Source organism: Cariama cristata, unplaced genomic scaffold (assembly GCF_000690535.1).
Source record: "Cariama cristata isolate BGI_N322 unplaced genomic scaffold, ASM69053v1 scaffold3851, whole genome shotgun sequence".
Classification (NCBI taxonomy): Eukaryota; Metazoa; Chordata; class Aves; order Cariamiformes; family Cariamidae; genus Cariama; species Cariama cristata.
In genome coordinates, this window is record NW_009600876.1 from 21,045 (window position 1) to 40,947 (window position 19,903).

The 19,903-nt window shown below is 43.8% G+C and overlaps 1 protein-coding gene across 1 annotated transcript in view; it reads left to right on the plus strand.

Moving 5' to 3' along the window:
- The window catches only part of LOC104169304 (acetyl-CoA carboxylase-like), a gene marked incomplete at its 3' end in the record, with an annotated part of 108,749 nt that overhangs the window by 21,009 nt on the left and 67,837 nt on the right, over positions 1-19,903 (plus strand). Inside the window, 8 exon segments of the mRNA XM_009710200.1 lie at positions 3,050-3,163; positions 4,717-4,830; positions 5,498-5,587; positions 6,100-6,218; positions 13,765-13,788; positions 16,409-16,552; positions 17,169-17,265; positions 18,608-18,715. Coding sequence (XP_009708502.1) covers positions 3,050-3,163; positions 4,717-4,830; positions 5,498-5,587; positions 6,100-6,218; positions 13,765-13,788; positions 16,409-16,552; positions 17,169-17,265; positions 18,608-18,715 — 810 coding nt within the window.

A 19,903-nucleotide genomic window follows, 5' to 3' on the forward strand; every position in this document is an offset into this window, starting at 1 on the left:
TTATCTTTCCCTTTTTGGTGTGTGGTGTGATTGTAAGTAACGCTTGCCTTAAGAATCTCATTATTTGAACACGGAGCCATATTTCCTCTGAGAATTCTGGAGTAGCTTTGAGCCGGGGCTGTTCATTTCTCAAGTAATCATGCTGGCGTGATGGAGAGAGAAAATGGCAGCTGTTCGCAGCTCAGGCCTTCAATTTTCTTCAGAGTCCAGTCACTCAAGTGTGTAATTACACGGGGGTGCCGGGGAGGCGTTAGGCCTTGTCAAAGAGCTGGTGTGAGGCTTTGCTCGCTGCCTTTGCCAATCAGTGCAGGCAAAAGCCAGTGCGGCGCCAGCTACCTGCTTTATTTTGTTGTTGTCATCCTGAGTGTTCCTTGCTAAAACGGGACTGAAACTTTTTTGTCTAGTTTTTCACCTCCATGCAAGCCCTGTCTTGGAGGCAGAGCCTTGCTGTGCCTTCACGTTGGCCGGCACAATATCCCTGTGAGGGAGTGAGGGGCGTGCTGGGAGACGGGGAACACAGAGAAACGTCAAAGAGATTTCCTTTTTCCTCCTGTGTAGTTATTCTCCCCACACTGTCAGTTATTTCTACTCAAGTAAAGGCTGACAGCCCAGTTTGCTAGAACTTAAAAGATACTGGAGAGACGGTGCTGTGCCTGGTGGAAGAACAGCCGGGGAGCTAGCCGGTGATCCCAGCGCCATTTGTACGGCCTCTGCCGGCGGCGGTGCCCGAGGCCTTGCAAATGGACGCCTGCCCTCACACGACCGCTGGATCACAGGGACTTCTCGGATGGCATGGCTAGCGGGGGCTCAGGAGGGGCTCCGGGCCTTTGGTCACAGTGTCGTCTGTGGCACAGCCAGGGATTACCGCCTGCTGAGTTACAGGTCACGCCGTTAACCAGAAGACTGTCATTCCTCTTTCTTCCAACTCGCATTACTCTTCGTGTCTGAGGGACCCTGTGGCACATTTGGTGTAATCATGGTGAAGGCTGTGGCATTTTATGGGTTGCCAGGCTATTTGTGTGGGATGGTTTAAGTTTGTCCTCCAAGGGCAAACGTCATGTCAAAATGCCTTGATGCTTATGTTGCAGTTATTGATGTATCCCTAGGAATCCATTATTAACAAGGGCTCTGAGGATGGTTTTAGTAATAGTGTTATGCTGCCATCATTCACCTTTTTGAGCTAGCAGGCATTTAAGGCAGGATGGGAACTACTTCATCCTTCATATATTTGTTGAAATATAGTGTGATTTGAAGTTGTATGTTCATTTTATGTACTTAACTGACTGTTGCATGCACATGCTAGCCGTAACTGGACAGAATCGCTTGCGGCATGGCAGATGTCCTGTGTCCTGTCAGATTTTTGATACCTTGAGCAGTAACATTACAACACCCAGGAATTTGTACTTCAAATATGATGAAGGCAGTTCTTGAATTATTCACCGTGAATTCACACAGTGACCTGGAGTGGATAAATTTACAGAACTTTCTTTGGGAGCAATCACTGTAATGTTTGCTGGCCCAAGACTGGTTAGGAGGGGACAATGATCTAGTGAGCGTTAGTAGCTTAGATTTTTATTTTATTTTTTTTTTTAACAAGAGTGGTTTGACTGTGGTCTCTCTCCGTGAGAGATGTACGCCATCATTCCTAGAGATGGCATCCTGCTTGAGTGGGGTTGGAGAGAAAGGAGTCAAGAGCAATGTGGGGGAAAAGCTATTTAGCTTTGGAATCGCATGTAGTATCGGCTGTTATTTGTTAGTCAGTCTATGGGACTTCTATTATTTGGTTTTTGGTTTTTACTTTATATTCCCTGGCAGGCTTATCAATCTAACCTGCTGCGCAGAGGTTTACCTTTTTCCCTTTCTATTTCTTGGATCTTCAATGTATGTTTAAAATCTCTTAAAACTTCAAGGCACCAGTTCTCTTTCCTGTTGCAAATCCCTGTTTTGTCTCACGTTTTCCTCCTATGATTCATTTACCAAGAGAAAAGTTGTTAGGTGCTGTATAGAGGAAACACATTAGAGGCTCCTAGAGGGTTTCCAGCTTTGGGAGTGGGAGGGAGGAGGCTCACAAGCCAGTGTGAGTAATTGAAGACTGTGGGATTATTCAAGGGAAATGAAACTATTTTTGGAAGAAAGCGTGCGTGAGAGTGCACCTCCTTTGTTCAGAAAACAAAACAGATAAAAGTTTTACTGCTTGCATTTTTTTGAATGTCTGAATCCAAAGGAGTTTTGAAACAGCGTTAACACTGAAAATTACGCTGTTCCAGTTTCATTGTTTTATTTAGCCAACTTAGTCCAGTAAGCTAGTGAACTTCCTCAGAACCAGGATTCTCTGATGAGAAGAAACGTTACAGCGTCAGTCCTGTACTGCGGCAGTGAACACATTATATCGTTTATGGTTTTAGTTAGCTTTGCTTAGCCTTGTTAGAGGAATGACAGGATCTTTTTTTTTCTGATTTGCTGAAGCTGTACAAAGTATGTGGTTGGTTTGTGGTTGTGGAGTTGTGGGGCTTTTTTTTGTTGTTGTTTTGAGGTGTTTTTTCAAGGGGACTTCAGGAGGTTCTCCCGACAGTTAAACTCTTCCTGTTTGATCACGTTTCACGGTGAAAGCTTGCTAATCTTTGCACACTACACAAGGTGTTTGGCTACAATTAAATGCTCTTTGAATTTTGCATTGCTAATAGGGGAGACTTCTGATACAAAGCTGAAATTGGGTAGCGGGAAAATGTTTTACTTGAGTTCCTTTGACAAGTCAGTATTTCTCATGTGTTTGGATGCCAAAACACATGCTACAAATAAGAAAATGGGTGATGGTGCCAGTCACTTCTTTCCTCTGTAGCTTTATTTATATGTGTAAAATTATGGAAGCCTAGTACTTGTACCCTTGTCAGCACCGAATTACAGAATAATTTAGATAGGGACCTCTAGAGGTGATGTGGTCCGGCTCCCGTGTGCATGTGTGTATGTATTTCAGGTTTAAACTCCTTTGTAGGAGGGTGGAAGATGGTTTTCCTCTGTTCTAAGCATTTTGAATTCTCTTTATTTTTAGGACCAGCTATGTGGCCGTGACCCCACCTTGACAGATGAGCTGATTAATATTCTGACAGAGCTGACCCAGCTCAGCAAGACGACCAACGCTAAAGTGGCCCTGCGAGCACGGCAGGTAAGGGAGCGTGTTTAGCAGTCCAAGCTGATCGCTGCTGGAGAGAGACTGTGCCATTGCTGGTCAGATCAATATGGGCTGCTCCCTCTTGGAGCTCGCTCTTTTGTAAAGTATCTATCTCTTGATGTTTATTTTGATTACTATGCAAATGTGAAGAGTAGATTACTGTGAACAGTGCTTTAACAGTGAAGCTAATTAACTAATGATTAACCGTTGTGACAGTCTAACAAAGATTGCAGTGGATTCCCAATTGCTGTAAAATTTGAAGTTAAGATTACATTCCTTTGTCCCTGCTCCTCCAAAAAATTTTGTCTGGCTCAAATAGGAGTTACTTGTAGCCTATGGTTTGTGCGATAGAGGGTGTTACTGTGGTTCTTCCTGGCTTTGTAATCTGTGAACCCGACAAGCACAGGCTGCTTGGAAGATGCAGGCAGCTGTACAGTAAACAGCCAGGAGATGCTATCCGGGTTCATCAGCTGCCTTTACAATTGCGGATCAGTGTGTGCAGAGAACAGGGAGAGAAATGTACGCAAGAACCAGATGTTCTTTGCAACTGCTGAGGAATTATTGCCAAGAATTATGTTGGTCTTTTGCAGGGTCTCTTCTGGCTTTTGAGTTGCGTTTTGTCAATTTATTTTAACCTGAAAATACTTGGAAAAACTCTTGATACTGTTAATTCCAAGAGTCTAGTACAGATAATAATTCGAATGCCAGATATTCACCTGGATATTATTGTGAGCTTCCTCTTTAGCAGTTAGTCTGTAGCTGGGAAGGAGTGAGAGGGCATAATCGTTTCATGGTAATGCTAACCCTGTAGTCTGATCACTCCTCTCACTCAACAGTCCATATCTCCATTCTAAAAGTCTTAAGCAGGAAAGCTGACACGTTGGGGATCTCTCCTTTTATTGCAGAGCTTGACTGTTGAAAATGAATGAGGCATTTGAAGCTGCTCAGTGACCTTATGTTTCCTTCAGGATTGTATTTGTGTCCTTGAACCATTCAGTTATTGAACCTCTCAGCAGCATGCTGGGGATGGTGCTGAAGTCCTTGTGTATGTCTTTATGTTGCTCTTTCACTTCATTTTCCCCTGCAAGCTGCTTCCCTTCCTATCTCCATATCCTTCATGTTGGGCATTTAATATCTGGCACCAGTGTCTCTTGCTTCCTCTGCTCGGAGCTGTGAAAGGCGGTCTCCATTGCTGGCCTCCCCACAGCTGCTGCCTGCCAGACCTGCTTTCCAATTAACAGCCGGTCAGGCAATCCCCAGGACTAGCAGCTCTGCAGTGCTAAATCACATGCACTGATGGAACTTGATTGAAGCTGTTCCTTTTCTCCATGGGGAATTGCCAATAATACAAACTGAGCAGATACACAAATGAGGCTGGGGAGGGGAGAGAGTTTGCAGCATCACCCAGGTGCCACAGAATTCACAGGAGAAACCAGTCACCTCTTCTGGGATGGAGCAGACTGTTGCTGCCTTGGAGGTAACAGCCTCCTGCCGATGGCCCAGCGTGGCCCCTTTCACGGACACTCCCTGTGTTTGCTGTTTACCAGGTTCTCATCGCTTCCCATTTGCCATCCTACGAGCTGCGTCACAACCAGGTGGAGTCCATCTTCCTGTCCGCTATTGACATGTATGGACACCAGTTCTGCATTGAGAACCTGCAGGTACCTGCCAGACTTCTCTCCTTGTTTCCCTGCTTTCTTCTCACTGATCTTAATGTTCCTGTATTAAATCTCACCTGTAGTCCCAAGGTGGCTTTAAATTGTATTGTTCTGGTTTCTAGCTTCCCTCTCATTTTTGTTTTCATTCCTATACTGATAGCAGACTGACCTCATCACAGTCTACAACTTCCTCAAGGGAGGCAGTGGAGGGGGGGTGGCATGCTGATCTCCTCTCTCTGGTGACCAGCAATAAGACAGGAGGAGATGAGATGAAGCTGCATCAGGGGAAGTTCAGATTGGACATGAGGAAAAGGCTCTTCACTGAGAGGGTGGTCACTGGAATAGGCTCTCCAGGGAAGTGGTCATGGCAGCAGGCCTGTCAGAGTTCAAGGAGCATCTGGACAACGCTTTTTACTCATATGGTTTAGTTGTAGGTAGTTCTGTGAGGAACAGGGAGTTGGACTCGATGATCCTTATGGGTCCCTTCCAATTTGAGATATTCTGTGATTCTATGATTTAATATAAAAAGGTCATAATCCCTGATGAGCAGCGGGAAAAGCACAGAAATCAGAACTAGTCAGGCTTGACTTGGAGTTTTTGCTTTTTTGCCTGACCCTGTTTGCAAGTCAGGCAGTTCTCTTTTAAAACTGCTTAATGTGATCTCTTCTAGAAACTCATTTTGTCCGAGACATCCATCTTTGATGTGCTACCCAACTTTTTCTACCACAGTAACCAGGTGGTAAGAATGGCAGCTTTGGAGGTAAGCTTATTCCCATTGAAAAAAGAAATATTTTTAATTTTTCTGTGTTTTTTGTTTTGGGTTTGGTTTGGTTTTTTTTTGGTTTTTGTTTTGTTTTGAGCACTGTTACTCTGCGAGATTGAGAGCTGTAGGTTGTATGGAATCTGGCATACTTGGAGTCTGGCATTTAACAGCACTAATATTCATAATTGACTGAAATTTCAGATTCAAGTTGTCTTCTTTGCTTGAAGAAGACTTAGGTGGTTGAAAGGATTGAAAGTGAAGCTGCTGTCAGAGAATGAGGTCAGCCTACCCTGTGTGCCTTGTGCTTGCTGATGGTTGTATCCTGCCAGAGTGGCCTTCCTCAAAGAATAACTTTAAATTCTGGTTGAATTAGAGTTCTCTCTAGATATTCATTTGGAGGTATCTGTTTGGTTTTTAATATTTTTGAAGTCTCTGGTGTATTATTTATCTTCTTTCTCTCTTTCTGCTTCCTTAGCACAGTTAACCTGATCGAGTTTCTCTTTAACCAGGTGTACGTTCGAAGGGCATATATTGCCTACGAGTTAAATAGTGTCCAGCATCGCCAGCTGAAGGATAACACTTGTGTGGTGGAGTTCCAGTTCATGCTACCTACGTCGCATCCAAACAGGTCAGATCACGTGTTCAGGCGCCTTTGGAACCAGAGGTTTATGAGGGGCTACATCCTATCTTGGCAAAGAAAACTTGCAAGAGAATTGGTGGAGAAAGGGAGAGTCCAAGTGGCTTAAGATAAAACCCTACATTACCCAGTTCCTTCTCCTAAGGTATTTAAAACCTCAGGAGCTGTGGATAGTAGTTTCTGCAGTTTGGATTAATTTAAATATGATACAGTTTTCCTGTATTTTCTGATCTTCAGGTTCAGCTTGTGTAGTAACTTTCCTTTAGAACTTCAGTTCTAGTTGAATCCTGAGCCTTCCAAATGATACAATTCCAGACAGAGCAGTCAGTTGCTTGGAATTTTAGTGATGAAGTCAAAGAGTCTCTGTCCCCTTCCTGCAGCGCTCCTCTGCCAGCCCTTTGTGACTCTTTGTGATTGGCTCTGCTTTCAAACTGGATAAGGTGAAATCTTTTCTAGCACGTGGGTTTTTGACTGAGAAGACCAGGGTGCATGTAGGAATGTATTTTACATAGAAGTGCTAGAGTTGACGTATTTTGGTTTTCAGTCAATATTTTTCAGAGTGTATTTCTCATGACTGCAACCAAAAGCATCGACTGTTTGCTGCCCTGTCTTATGGTGTGTTACCTCCTAGTGCCTGCTAAGATCATTTAAACAAACAAACAAACCAACCCGACCAAACTTGGTTGTCAGAACTTCTTCAGCATCTGTCAGGTTAGTCAGTTCCCGTGTTTTTTCACTTGCAACGGGAACTGAGGAGGGTATTTAGACTTTTGTCTAAATTTAGTATTTTGTATTTAGTTTTTTGGTTTTCAGTATTTTGGTTTTGTCCCGGGCAGCGGGGAGCGTGCTGGGGCCCAGAGGCGCAGTGCGTGTCCCCGGCCGCCGGGTGCCGCTGTTGGGCTGTGCCGGCCGGGCAGTCGGGTACCAGGGCTGGTTTTCTCCTTTGTTCCCAAGCATCTTTTTCCTTATTTTATTTTTGGTGAGGCTGGGCAACGGGGTCCAGTCTCGCTTCATTGACAATCCATCAGTACATTTTATGAAATGGTTTTCAGAATCTGGTTTGCTAGAAATGAATGACTGTCCTCAACAAGCAGCACAAAACACTCATGATACAAATGGGACATGCATTTGGTCTCATCTGTTTCCTACATTTCTAGAATATTTGTAAATAATTGCATACTATTTTTAGTACCCCTTTATAATACTCTCTTCCCCCCACTCCCTTCTTTCTCCATTTCTTCTCTTTACTGTGGACTCAGTTACCTCTGTTGCTTGGGGGTTGTTTGGCCTGCCCGTGCCGACCAGTGGTCTATTACTGTGCGCAAGCTTAATTGGACAAGGTCAGCTGGAAGAGGGGAACTGTTACCTGCTTGGGGAACAGCTTCTTTGTCCTGAAATCTTCTCTCCCCTTTACGCTGAATTTGCTGGGGCGATATTCTGAAGCTTAGTTCTGCTTCTCAACCATCTGCACTGCTGATGGTTGACTGAAAATGCATCGCATCCTTGTGCAGAAGCAGGCAGGCTTGGGGACAAATTCACTGCTTGCATAGGCAGGTTCGGTTCCTTTGAGTTACACCTCCATCTGTTAGTGATGAGTTTGGCTCCTGTTGCTTGATGCAGCTTCTTGCAGTGTATACCTACCTGTGCAGCTGTTGTGTGGCTGGGTGCTGAACCACAGCTGGTAGCAGGATACGTAGGGTCTTAAATTAGCACTGAGTGTGTAGATTTAAGCTGGCTGTAAAGGCAGACCTTATGTTAAGCCTAAGACACAGAAATCTCAGAACTCTGACATTGTCTTGCTTAAGTCTTCTCTGTTGTTTTTGACCGTGTTCTGCGTATGTCATATGTTTTTCTGTATCTTCTGTAGCCTGAACTTTTAGACTGAAAAGCTGAAAATGCATTCCACGGAGAAACCCCAAAGTCAAAATATCCCAGCTGACCAAGCAAAATGTCCCTTGAGGCTCTGCAGGGTTAGGTCCTGGTGAACCAGAAGTAGATGATACCAGAGACCCCGTAAGAGGGGATTCTCTTTTGGAGCTGGTGTTATATGATGCCAAGCATTTTTCAGCACTTCATCAGGTATTTTTTTAAGCCCTGGTCCCTTTTGTGTCTGATTTCTGTGAACATTTAAGGGCCTGAATTTTGCTGGAGAGAATATTCATGTAGAGAAAATTGCAAACTGATAACGGTTTGCTATATTTAAATTCTTTGTTATTGGTATTTAACCCCGCTATGCCTTTACTTAATTGTAACAGAAATAGTCACAGTAACTACTTCTGATCTGACTAATCACAGCTAGGCACTCAGACTTTGTATTTTTGGCCACTGAACAATTGCCATCAACTACCCACAGGAAAGCTTTACATGGAAGCAGAGAGGGAAGAAAAACTGTTACATCTGCTAACAAAGTCATAGAAATGCAGCCTGCTCCTGGTGGGTTTGGTGGGCAGAAACTGTTTTGGGAATTATTTGTTTAAATTAATAGAAAACATCCTGTTGTAAGAATCCCCACTGATCCTGATTGCAAGGGTAAGAAATAGAGAGAAAAACTGCTTATAATTGAAACCATAGAGGGCTTTATAGGCAAAAACTGGCATTTCTTATTGCTCGGTGCAAGGCAGATGAGGAGCACAGTGTAACCATCTGGTGCCTTTTGCAGTAAATGGAGTTTGCAAGCCCTCTCCGTGTAAAGGGTGTTGTAGTAATCCAATCTGGAGGAAGCGATAGAAGAGTATCTCCGGGATGCTGATCGCTACATGCTGCAGCAGGGTACTGCAAACAAATGCTTATGTGCAGAGCCCCTTGCATTTGGATAACCTGCCTCTTTCAGTCATCTAGAGTCCTGGTGAGAAAAGATGTGAGAAAGAAATGAGCCCTGTTCTGAGCTGTTCTTTGCTTCCCTCTTGTTCAGACTGCCCTGCTGAGATGGGAAGCTGGTGGAATATTGACCGGTGTTTAGAGAGTTCAGCTTCCTTTGTGAGAATGGCAAGCCAGGTGACAGACGCTGAAAGGCCTTTCTTAGGTGTTCAGCACATGAAACAGTGCTTGCCTAATCTTAGCTTAAAATCTTCTGTTCAAAGAAACATTGTGTGTCTAGTATAGGGAGAGGGAATTACAGTGCTTTTTCAACAGGAGAAGTTTTTTCTTCTAATAATCCTCCTCTACTTTCCTGCTTTCGAACAGCCTTTCTTGTATCTGAAGCTGTAAGGTTTAATTTAAACTGGGACATTGTCTGCTGTAGCCAGCTTTTGGAGCCAGCTGCAGAATCGTGCTGCTGCACTGCTCCTCCTAAAGCATCCCTTTTTCTCCAGCTCACTGCATTCCCCCAGCCAGGCTGTTCAGCTGCTCTCTTGATCTTTCCTTCCTCAGTAGCAGATGTGCTGGAGGATCAGAAGGGAAGAACTCGGAGGTAAATATGTTCCCACAAAACAGAACCCTCTGTTCTACTCAGAGGTAAATGTATTCCCTCTGTCAGATGCTAAGACAATTGCTGACAAGGGTGACTTACAGATGCTGGATATATCTTCATTTTTGGGTACGGCAATGATACCGCAGGGCTCTGCCTTCTGAATGTGTTGAGCCCCAAAGGACACTGACCTAGAAACCCCAGCCTCTTTTACTCACTCTGATGCCTTAGACATGCCTTCCCAATCCATCTGCGCATGGAGCCCATGCCTTCCTTTTGTCCCACGTGCCACCCTTAACTGCCACACTTGACCTTGAGATCTCCTGGGAAATCTTGAGTCAGGATGTACCATTGGAAGGTGGAAGTGAAGGAAGGTTTTAACACTGCAGATTAGGACTTTAAATTTTGGTAATTGGCTTAGTTAGCTTTAAAGCAAGTTTTACTTTTGAAACCTGATAAACAAGATGTCTGATACCAGCTAACCCTGGTTACATTTGGAACTGGGAATGCACACAACTCGGCACACATGGACATACAGGCAAATGCCTTACTTAGACCTGTCTAGGTTGAATTCATTCTTGGGACTGCATCCTGCTGTCCATGATGCTTCCAAGGGCGGAATTCAAGTCTAGTCATTAGTTGCTTTGTATTTCCAAGGGTATGGGTATAAATGTCTCAACTATCTTGTGCTTGGTTTTGCTCAGTATCTCTTCTTTCTGTGCTTGTGGATGTTTGTTGACACCCTATTTGGACTTCGATGTTGCTGATTTCAAGGCTTAAGAGTGGTGCATGATCTCTCCTTTGCTGTCTCTTGGTGTTTTATCATCTATGGAATATTTTGATTGTTCTTTTTTGTCAGCCTCTTCCTTAGCTTACAGGTAGAAACCATTTTGAAGGCTGAAAGCCAAATTAAGTATTGCTATTTCTTTTTACAGAAGAATAAGAAGCCAAAACTCGCTTACACTTGGAGCAGTGTTTATAGGTTCCTTCCTACTATCATTTTACAATGATACAAGATTTGAATTTCTGACAAAATGGAAGCATTTTCTGTGGACTAAAGTCGTTGCTAAAACAGCCTCTTGCATCCGTCTCTGGATTGCTAGTATTGAATCAGCTGTGCTGCTTTGGACTCTAACCATATGGGCCTGGAGCCCCGAGTGTATAACTCGTAGTGTATCGTTAGGTAGCCTGAGGTCCCCTCCTTGTTGCGAGAGACTGGCTGATAACGGGAGGGAGGGGGGAAATGATTCCAGGATACCTGTAAATCCCTGCAGTTTCGTGCCGAGGGTTTGATGTTAATTAGACAGCAGGCAGCAGTAATGTGTTGCGGTTCCCTTGGCTTGCCTGTTTCAGAAAGGGCAAAATCTTCCAACAGAGCAAAGAAGGGGCTGTTGAAGGGGCAGCAAACTGAATGGAACGACGATAATTTTATGCAAATTGGACTTCAGTAGCAGATTCAGCTTGGCTGAATCACAGAGGGAGGAGAAGAATAAGGAAAGAAAGAGGGAGAGGAAAAACCCAATCAAAATGTATGGTTTGAGGCATGTTTCACAGCCTTCTGTTTAGATTCTTCTACAGAAACGAAGAAACGTAAGAGGAATGCCACTGGTCACAGCCAGTGGAATTGCTCTTTCTCCTGTGGTACTGCTGTTAATAACTACAAGTGGGTTATTCAGCCGACCTCTGCTGATTCCGCTTTGCTGCCTGATTTCAAAAGCTTTGCCCTGTGCTGGCACTCAATCACAGCTTGATACAACCAGTGGTGCTTTGCATGCATTGCCATCATTTTCATAGGGGAGCACTCTTGTTTAAAAAAAAACCCAAAAACCCACAAATAAAAACCGAGGGTTGGGGGCAAGAGGAAGCGAATTCCGATTCCACCAGGAGGCGCACAGGGGAGCTAAGGGGATTTTTGTTTGCGTGAGCAGGAGTAATTGTAACAGTAGAGCTTGCATCGATATGGAGCAGATTCTTGGTGAGATCAGCTTCCGTGGTCAAAAAGGGCCTTTTTAAAAGTTCAAAAGAGATAGGGAGAAGGGCTGGGGCTGGTGTGGAGGGAAGGTCTCTGACCCTGTGATCAGCGGTGTGGAGTTGGCTGCGGAGAACGCTGTCAGCATGTGCTCCATTGACTGTGCCTGTACGCAGCTCCCAGAACCGTGGTGCTGCTCCTTGGCACCGGTGTTGCCACGAGGCTGAGCAGGCTGGCTTGTGGCTGGTGTTTGATTTGATTTGGCAGGGGTGTAGCTCAGTGGACTGTGGTGCCTTTTCGCAGGGCCTGATTGTACTGCGAGTATCAAACCTTTACCTCTCAGTGCATTTCAGTGACAAGTGACAATGCAGCTCTTGTTACGAAAAGCCCTCCACAGCTATGACGACCTGTAGGTATAAAGCCAGCCCCATAGCGTGCAGCTTGAAGGCTATTCCTCCCTTCTTTTCTGACATCTCCAGCCACTGGGTCTTCTGTTTTCCTCATTGCGATTCTTGCCGTAGTCTTTTCAGCTCCGTACTGAGTGGCTGGAGGAGAGTTCCTGGAGCAAGGCAACAGGATGCCCTTTTTGAGATGGGAAGGAATATTTGCTGTGCTGGGTTGGGTTTTTTTTTCTGTCTGTCTGCTGAAAGCGTTCCAGGGACTGCTACACACGTGTACCAGGTGTAGGGACTGGCAATCCCCTCCGGAATATCTTTTCCAACTGAAGTAGATCACATGCAGCTTTCCCACCATTTGCCAAGCTAAAAAAGTAGTCTTAAGCCCCTGAGGGCGCATGGCCCTTTTGGTCCTAACCGCAGGCTCTGCAGCCCAATGTCCCTCCCCACTGTCTCCAAATGAAATTAGGTACTTGTGTTATTTACCATTGAACAGATATGTCTTTAGGCCATTTCATGCTTTCTCCTGTACAGCTTAAGGAGGTGACGGGAACTTTTCGTGCCTCTACCAGTAATGCACCAAACATACAACCTTGTAATGAATATGATTCTGCTGTGACAAAACCAGTTTGAGAACAGGACCGGGAGCAGTCAGTATATTTAGTGTTGTGACCATGGAAATACACTGGTCGTTAGGTACCAAGACTTCATGTCCAGTAACTTGGGGTCTTGCCTATGGTCAAGGATGTTAAGAAAGGCTATGGTTTGATCACCTACAGGTTTCTGCAGGGAAGGGGAGGGTGAATGTCCGGTTACATGCTCCCTGAAGCTTTGCTTTTGATCTTTTCATGTTTGCTAATCTCTTTGCACAAGCCTCCTGTGTGCATGTATTTTTTTTTTTGATTCGATCTTTACTATTTTGAATGTCAGATCACAGCAATTTTTACATCTTGCATGGAGTAATGTGCCACCTTATGCTTTCATGAATGTAGCTAGCGTGGGCTAGACCATGCTGTTCTTACGCTGGTATGGAAATAGGCCCCTGAACTCCTTTCTGTCTTACATGCATCACTGAGCGCTAGTCTGCATGCAAATGTGTGAAGAGCTGGGCTGGTGTTACAAAAGGAACTGTAAAATTTTCCTAAAATTAGCTTAAGTTCTGCTTGTTCTTTTTGGTATTCAAGGCCTTGAATGCTGAAAATGCAAAGTATTACATGGTGTTTATGTGTGCGTTTGCTTTATTACTGCGTTGTTGTGGGAGCCAGCGTGTGGGCTGCTGCTTAGCGTAGAGGTTTGGCAATGAGGATTTGGCTTGTTTTCCTGAACCTGTTGCAATCTTCCTGTGCGGTAAGGTCACTTTTTGCATCTGTACTGTTTGCCCTTCTGTCAGGGAGTACAAACTCCCCACTCTGGTCTTGCTTGTGAAGCTCACTTGGTGTATGCAGAGGGCTTGAAGTGGGTACGATACAAGGTGCTATAGAAATGCAGGGTACCTTGCAAATACGGTGTGTTTTCCTGGGGTATATTATTTGCATGTTATGTGCATGGTCTGTGCTCATTCCCATGGCAGCCGTGGCAAGCGAAGTCAGGTGGTGGGTGCCTTCTCAGGGTCAATGAAATTGAATTCTGCCTGATACCTGATGGTTGACAAATTTTTGGTTTAGTAAATTGTAAACTTGTTGCTGGTCTGCGTATCAGCTTGATGATAGTTCTTTATTATGGCTTTCACTAACCAATCTGTAACTAACTGTGGTTGTTTGATTACAGAGGGAACATCCCCACGCTAAACAGGTATGGTACTTGTCATCTTTTAAAATTTGAAAAGACAGACTAGAAAGAAGTAGCTTAATGTTTTAACATGTTTTGTTTTAGTGCCCTTATCTTTACTTGGGAAGCTCTCAAACGTAACTCTTCTTTTTCCTTCCCTTTTCCTCTCCCTTTGTCTAAAACATGTTTTCAGCTTTTCTTTACCCTTTAAAAAAGCTTTGCGTGCAGCAGTCTTTAAAATGAAATTTGCCAGGTGACTCGGCTCATCTGCAGTGTGGTACACAGCAAACTTCTGGCAGAATGCTGCTTCTAGGGTCTCTGTTTTGGAAGTGGATTCCCAGCTGCTGACCCTCTGGTAGGGTGTCACAGTGAAACAGGCAGTTACTCCTAGCCGATAGCATATCTGTTGCTACTCTGGTTTCTTGCAACTAGCTTAGAATTTGTCGAGGCTGTTTCACCTCCCTCACACCATAGATGAATCTGCATCTCAAACAGCTGACAGCATGTTTTGTTGTGTTTTGGACGCTAATTTTTCCTCCCGTGTCTCAGTTGGAAAGTATTTCTTGTTCTAAATAATACATGAAATATGTCTGCTGTCTTTTTGTTTAGTTACTGTTCTGTGGTATTTTTTGTATTAGTTGTAAGAAATGTACACCAAGGCATGTCCTGAAAAATTTTTCTCTTTCAAAAGGTGAATACTTATTATTTATTACTGCTTACAAGCCTATTTAGGGAAAAATAGTAAAAATGGGCTTGAAAGTCTTATGGCTCTTAATCAGAGATAAATTACAGAAACATAGAGTGACTTTAAACATGGAGAGCTATTAATCAAACTAATGATACTTTAGGCTTGTTAACAGTGTACTTAGGACCATATCACCATGCTTTTCTGTATGTGGAAAGAAAGAAATCTTAGTAAAGCTGGTAAGTTGCAGTGTCAGCAATCCACAGTTTGGTCCTGAATCTGTGTGGCTGGCAGCAGTGCCGTAGCCAGCACGGCTGGGGCCATGGTTTGCCTGCTGTGCCGCTGGTGTCTGATCCAGTACAGCAGCTGAGCATCTTTTTGACTTTACAGGTTGTAAGTCAAGCATGTGCTGTGCTGAATCAGCACCCTGATTTTTTTTTTTCCCCCCCATTGCCTTCTGCATCCTGTTGTGGCACCAGTTGGGGAGGACAGAAACTTAACTTCATTAATGTCTTCCTAAGCCCCAGGGAGAGGGAAGCCAGCGAGAGCGCACTGTTCCTGTGTCGCAGAGCACTGCTGTGTGCCAACTTGGCATTTCTGTCTCTTCAGAGCAAGCTTGAAGGTCTCACCATGCTACAGGGAGCTTTTGAAGTCGGTCCCTCAGTGAATTAAGATGACCCTGTAGCACAGTTCAGAAGTTAGAAATAATTAGTTCAGAAAGGCAACCCCCCGTTCTAGTAGCTAGGGAAAGGATGACTAGTTAGCTGTATGCGTTTTGTTCACTGTGTGAGAAACTTCCTCTGCTAGTCTTGACTGTAACATTGCGGGTCTTTAAAAAAACATAAAAATAATAATAATAATAATAACCCAGACCCCAAAATAACACAAACTATTTCACAGCTGGTGTGTACTGCCATAGCAGTTGAACCATATGAGAACTCAGTGGTAACTTCAGTACATTCAGGATCTTGCCCTCTGCCAGGAAGGAATGCTGACCTTTAGTGAAGGGTACTCCTGTTTTAAAAAGAAGTCTCTGACTCAGTGCCTTCCTCTGAGCTTGTGTAAATCTGTTCCAGTCCTCCTCACTTAAATAAGGAGTTGGTCCTGTATGAGTGATGTGTGTATCTCAGTGCTCGAACAGCAGACGTCAGGCATGAGTATGACAGTAGTAAGTGTCTGGAGCTCCGCCATCCTTGCTCCTTGTATTTAACAGTTGCCACCTTTTAGCAAGCAAAACTGAGCAAAATAAATGTTTTTAAAGTATGGATTAGGTTAGATGGAGGAGCACATGAATTTGGTCAGCCGTTAAATTGGAAGGCACTGTAATAGGACTTTATTTAGGGTGGGAATACTAGTGTAAGACTATAGAAAACCCTGTTTCCAGTATAGGATTTTAGAGAGGTCGCTACACTACACTGCATTTGAGGAGTGTAAATTACAGTATGACCAGAAAAATCCTGGAAGCAATACGATAATATAGCTTGGTACACTTCAACTTAGTTTGTAAAAATTCACTAAATCTTTAAAGTGTCAAAGCTTAGAACTATTGTTGTTTATCTCAGTATTCCACCTGTGAAGCAAAACGTACATACAGGAGGAAAAATAGGTTCAGCTTTGCATAGTCGTTCACCTGTCATCTCAAGACACTCCTCAAGAAATACTTGTTTTAAAGGGTTATAACATTACTTCCTAACTCTTTTAACTGTTCCTGTACATTGGGATGACGTCCAGGTAAGGGCATGAATGGCACGAGAGGCATGCCAGCATTGCAGGGGCTTTGGAGAAGACAGCACAGCAGGTCTGGTTTGATGAAGGATCTAACAAATCATGCAACAGTTATACTGGATAAACGGCCATGCTTCAAGTGGTCAAAGCATATGCACATGCACAAATTTTTTCCAGTGATACTCCTCTCTCCCTTGTCCCTACTAACTGTGATCTTGTTGAATTGCTGTTTAGAATGTCCTTCTCTTCCAACCTCAATCACTATGGGATGGTCCATGTAGCTAGCGTGAGCGATGTACTGCTAGACAATTCATTCACTCCACCGTGCCAGCGGATGGGTGGAATGGTCTCCTTCCGCACGTTTGAAGATTTTGTCAGGTATGTGGGGAAGGGTGACGATTGTGTTGCCAGCTTCCTAGGTGGGTCCAGATGGAACTGGACAAAATCTTTACCTTGTCTAGAGTCAGGTTTAAACTGGTTGTGAGCTTATTTGCTAAGTTTCTGGAGTTTCAGGTGGGAGTTTGTTTGGATCCCCTTGTCTATCTCCTTGAGATAACCGAGTTTCAGACTGCTGTAAGAGCAGTTTGCAGCCAGAAGGCTCAGCATCTTGAATTTCTGCTGATTGGAGATAATTTGCAAATGTGCTGATATCTTCTAATGCTCTTATTCACGCATATGTGTGTGGAAGGATGCATTCTCTATGCTTTCAGCCTTCTAGGGATAGGCAAAAAAACCCCAGCAGAGCCCATAGCAGTCATGAGGACCTGCAACTGTAAGATCTCTGACAAGCGTTAGAAGATCCAGGCTCTGCTTTGGCTTGAGGGATGGAGGAGGTATTGCCTCCTCATCTTTTGAGTTTGAGTCCTGCAAAGGGAAGGAGTCCTTTTCTCTTCCTCCCCCGCTTAGCAACATGATTTGTAGATTTTAGTGCTATGTGCTTTCAGTGGGCTAGCAGCAGTGTGTTGATGACTAATACTTCTCTGGTGTATTTCAGAATCTTTGATGAAGTGATGGGTTGCTTCTGCGACTCTCCTCCCCAGAGCCCAACCTTCCCCGAAGCTGGCCATGCTTCCTTGTATGATGAAGACAAGGTATGGTAGTTTTTTCTCTTGAGATTACTCTCAGACTGGAAATAGAAGGCGTGCAGAATGCCGCAGTGACTGCAGGCTAGATACTTTTCACTAGTTCGAGTGCTGGAAGCAGGAGTTAAGAGCTTTATGTATTTATGTGTGTGATTTGTTTGCTTGTTCCACAGCAGGTGATTCAAAGTAGGTGGCCATTTTCTGACTCTGTTCTAAAACTACAGCTAAGTCTCTTACACTCCATGTAAATTTAGTTTGTAGCTTTTAACATCAGCAGAATTACTGGATCCATAGCAGCGTAACTGAGAGTTCAGAGCCACGAATAAGTTTCCAGACCTTCTCTGTGCATTGGGGTGTTGAACTGCACGTTCAACTGCCTTTACCTTAAGTCTGACTTGCCTTGTTTTCTGTCTTACACCCTTCCTGGTCACATTACATTCTGATTCTTCCCTCTGTTCTACCACTTAGAACTGTTTTTAGGAGGAAAAGATGAGAGGAACCCCTCAATTTTTGCATTGATGTGGACAACAGGTGCAGAGGAAGCAGATGGTTTATAATCCTTAGTGGCAGGAGACCAGTTTCCCTTAGAGACACAGGTAGCTGCTCCACTGCTCTGTCCTGCCCCCCAACAGCAGGAAGCTCTGTTGGAATACAGTCTGTGTCCAGAATAGGGCTTGGATTTAAAGTGATCCATTGATCTTGATGTGTGTAAGTACTGTAGCCTTGTTCCAGAAGATTACCGTCAACCTTAATGTCCTCAGATCTCTCCCTTTACCTCCCCCTCACCTCACCAAGGATAATTTCCTGTTCATACTCAGTTTTTCACAGTTAGCCGCAGGCTCTTAAATGCTGGATTTGTCATTTCTCAGAGCTCTAATATAATTGATGCTTCCACATTGTTTCATTTTGTTGTTGATACAAAAACACACATTGTTTTGCTCCTATTCTTTGAATTTGCTTAATTTCATTACCTGATTTGACGCCAGAGTCCTCTAATGTCCTGGCTGTACTGCATCTAGTAAAGAGAGGACCTGACCCTGCATTCTTTCTGCATCTAAATGAAGCACTCTTGAGTTAGCCAAGTCAGATGTGACCATCAGAATTAGATTCTCCAAATGAAGCTCCTGTTTGTGGACGTTAACTCTTACTTCTGTGAAATTGCAAATTTGTGAGGCTGCTTGGTCAAGGATGTCCCTCATAGTTTTCCTTGATTTACAGCATGCTCTGCTGAGGTCATTTTTCCCTAGAGCATCTGTATTTTAGAGCTGTATTTAGGGAGCCTCTTTTGAGAACTCACAGATGTTAAGTTGTTAACTATTGGTTTATGGGGAATATTTTCTTTAAATTGCAGACTGCCCGGGAGGAGCCCATTCACATTCTTAATGTTGCTATTAAAACAGACAGTGACGTTGATGATGATGGGCTGGCAGCCATGTTCAGAGAGTTCACACAAAGCAAGGTAAGTTGCCTTGATTCTCTCTCTGGAACTGTGTGATTGTGCAGGACAGTTCTGTCTGCTTTGGGAAAAGTCAGTATGTTTCTCAGTTTTTTGTTTGTTTGTTTCAAAACAAGTAAATGCAGCAGTTTCCTCCTTAATTTATCCCATCTAAAACCTTACCACTTTGGCTGGATGTAGCTGCACCTTTCTGAAGTGTCCAGATCATTGTTTCTCTTTGCAATGCATTCTAATCCATCAGGTCGGGAATTCTTCCCTTTAATTTTTGATAGGGTAAAAGACCTTTAAGGTTTTAAACACATCAGGTCGGTCTTCGGTATCTACCTCCAGATGCTGTGAAAAAATGTGCTGTATCCCTCTCTCTGATGGTAAAGTTCTTATATGAGTAACAGAGGCATGGAAAGTGACATTAAAATGGCCTGTATCTTCTGTATCACAATAGTCTTAATGCAATTAAAATTGGTTCTTCTTGTTGTGGGCATGCTGGAGCATCCAGCTAGTATGATATTTCTGGCACAAGGTGGAATTGATTTAGTATGTTCTGTGGCTCCTTCATAAGTATGGGATACACTTTAGAATACCAAAAGTTAGTCCTGTGGTCAGCTGTGAGACGACACAGGTTGGGGGTAGCCTCCTTGTGTCCACTCTGGGCTCTGCCTGCCCTTGTTTTTCTGGTTGGTGTGAGGAACTCCTCAGCTGGGTTGTGGATACAAATAGCCCCTCGGGCACTGGGACTCGGCTGCATCCGTGATACCTGCAGTGACTATGGGAGGACGGAGCTAGTAGTTTCTAACTTCACTTCCCAGTGTGGGGGGTCTGCAGAAATGAGGGGTTCCAAAATGGGGCTGGTATCCATGTGACTTCAGCAGCTTCCTGTCTCTTTAAGCAAAGAAAATAATCAAATATAAAAATTAAAACTAGTTCTGCTTTTCATCTGCTTGATCATGCTCCAGGCGTTTTATGGGAGGGGATAAAAAGAAAGAAATAAAAAAAAAAATTCCCCAACACATTAAACTATCAAATAGGTTGATCCAAATTGTCCAAATAATCTTCTAGTCCCAGCATGTTGTGTGTGGTTTTTTTAATAGAAATTAGGATCATATACTTGTAAATGACTTGTGGAGGAGATTGAGGCAGTCAGTGTAAATGGAGTTTCTCCAGGTGCTGATGGCTAATCGCTCTGTAATAGCT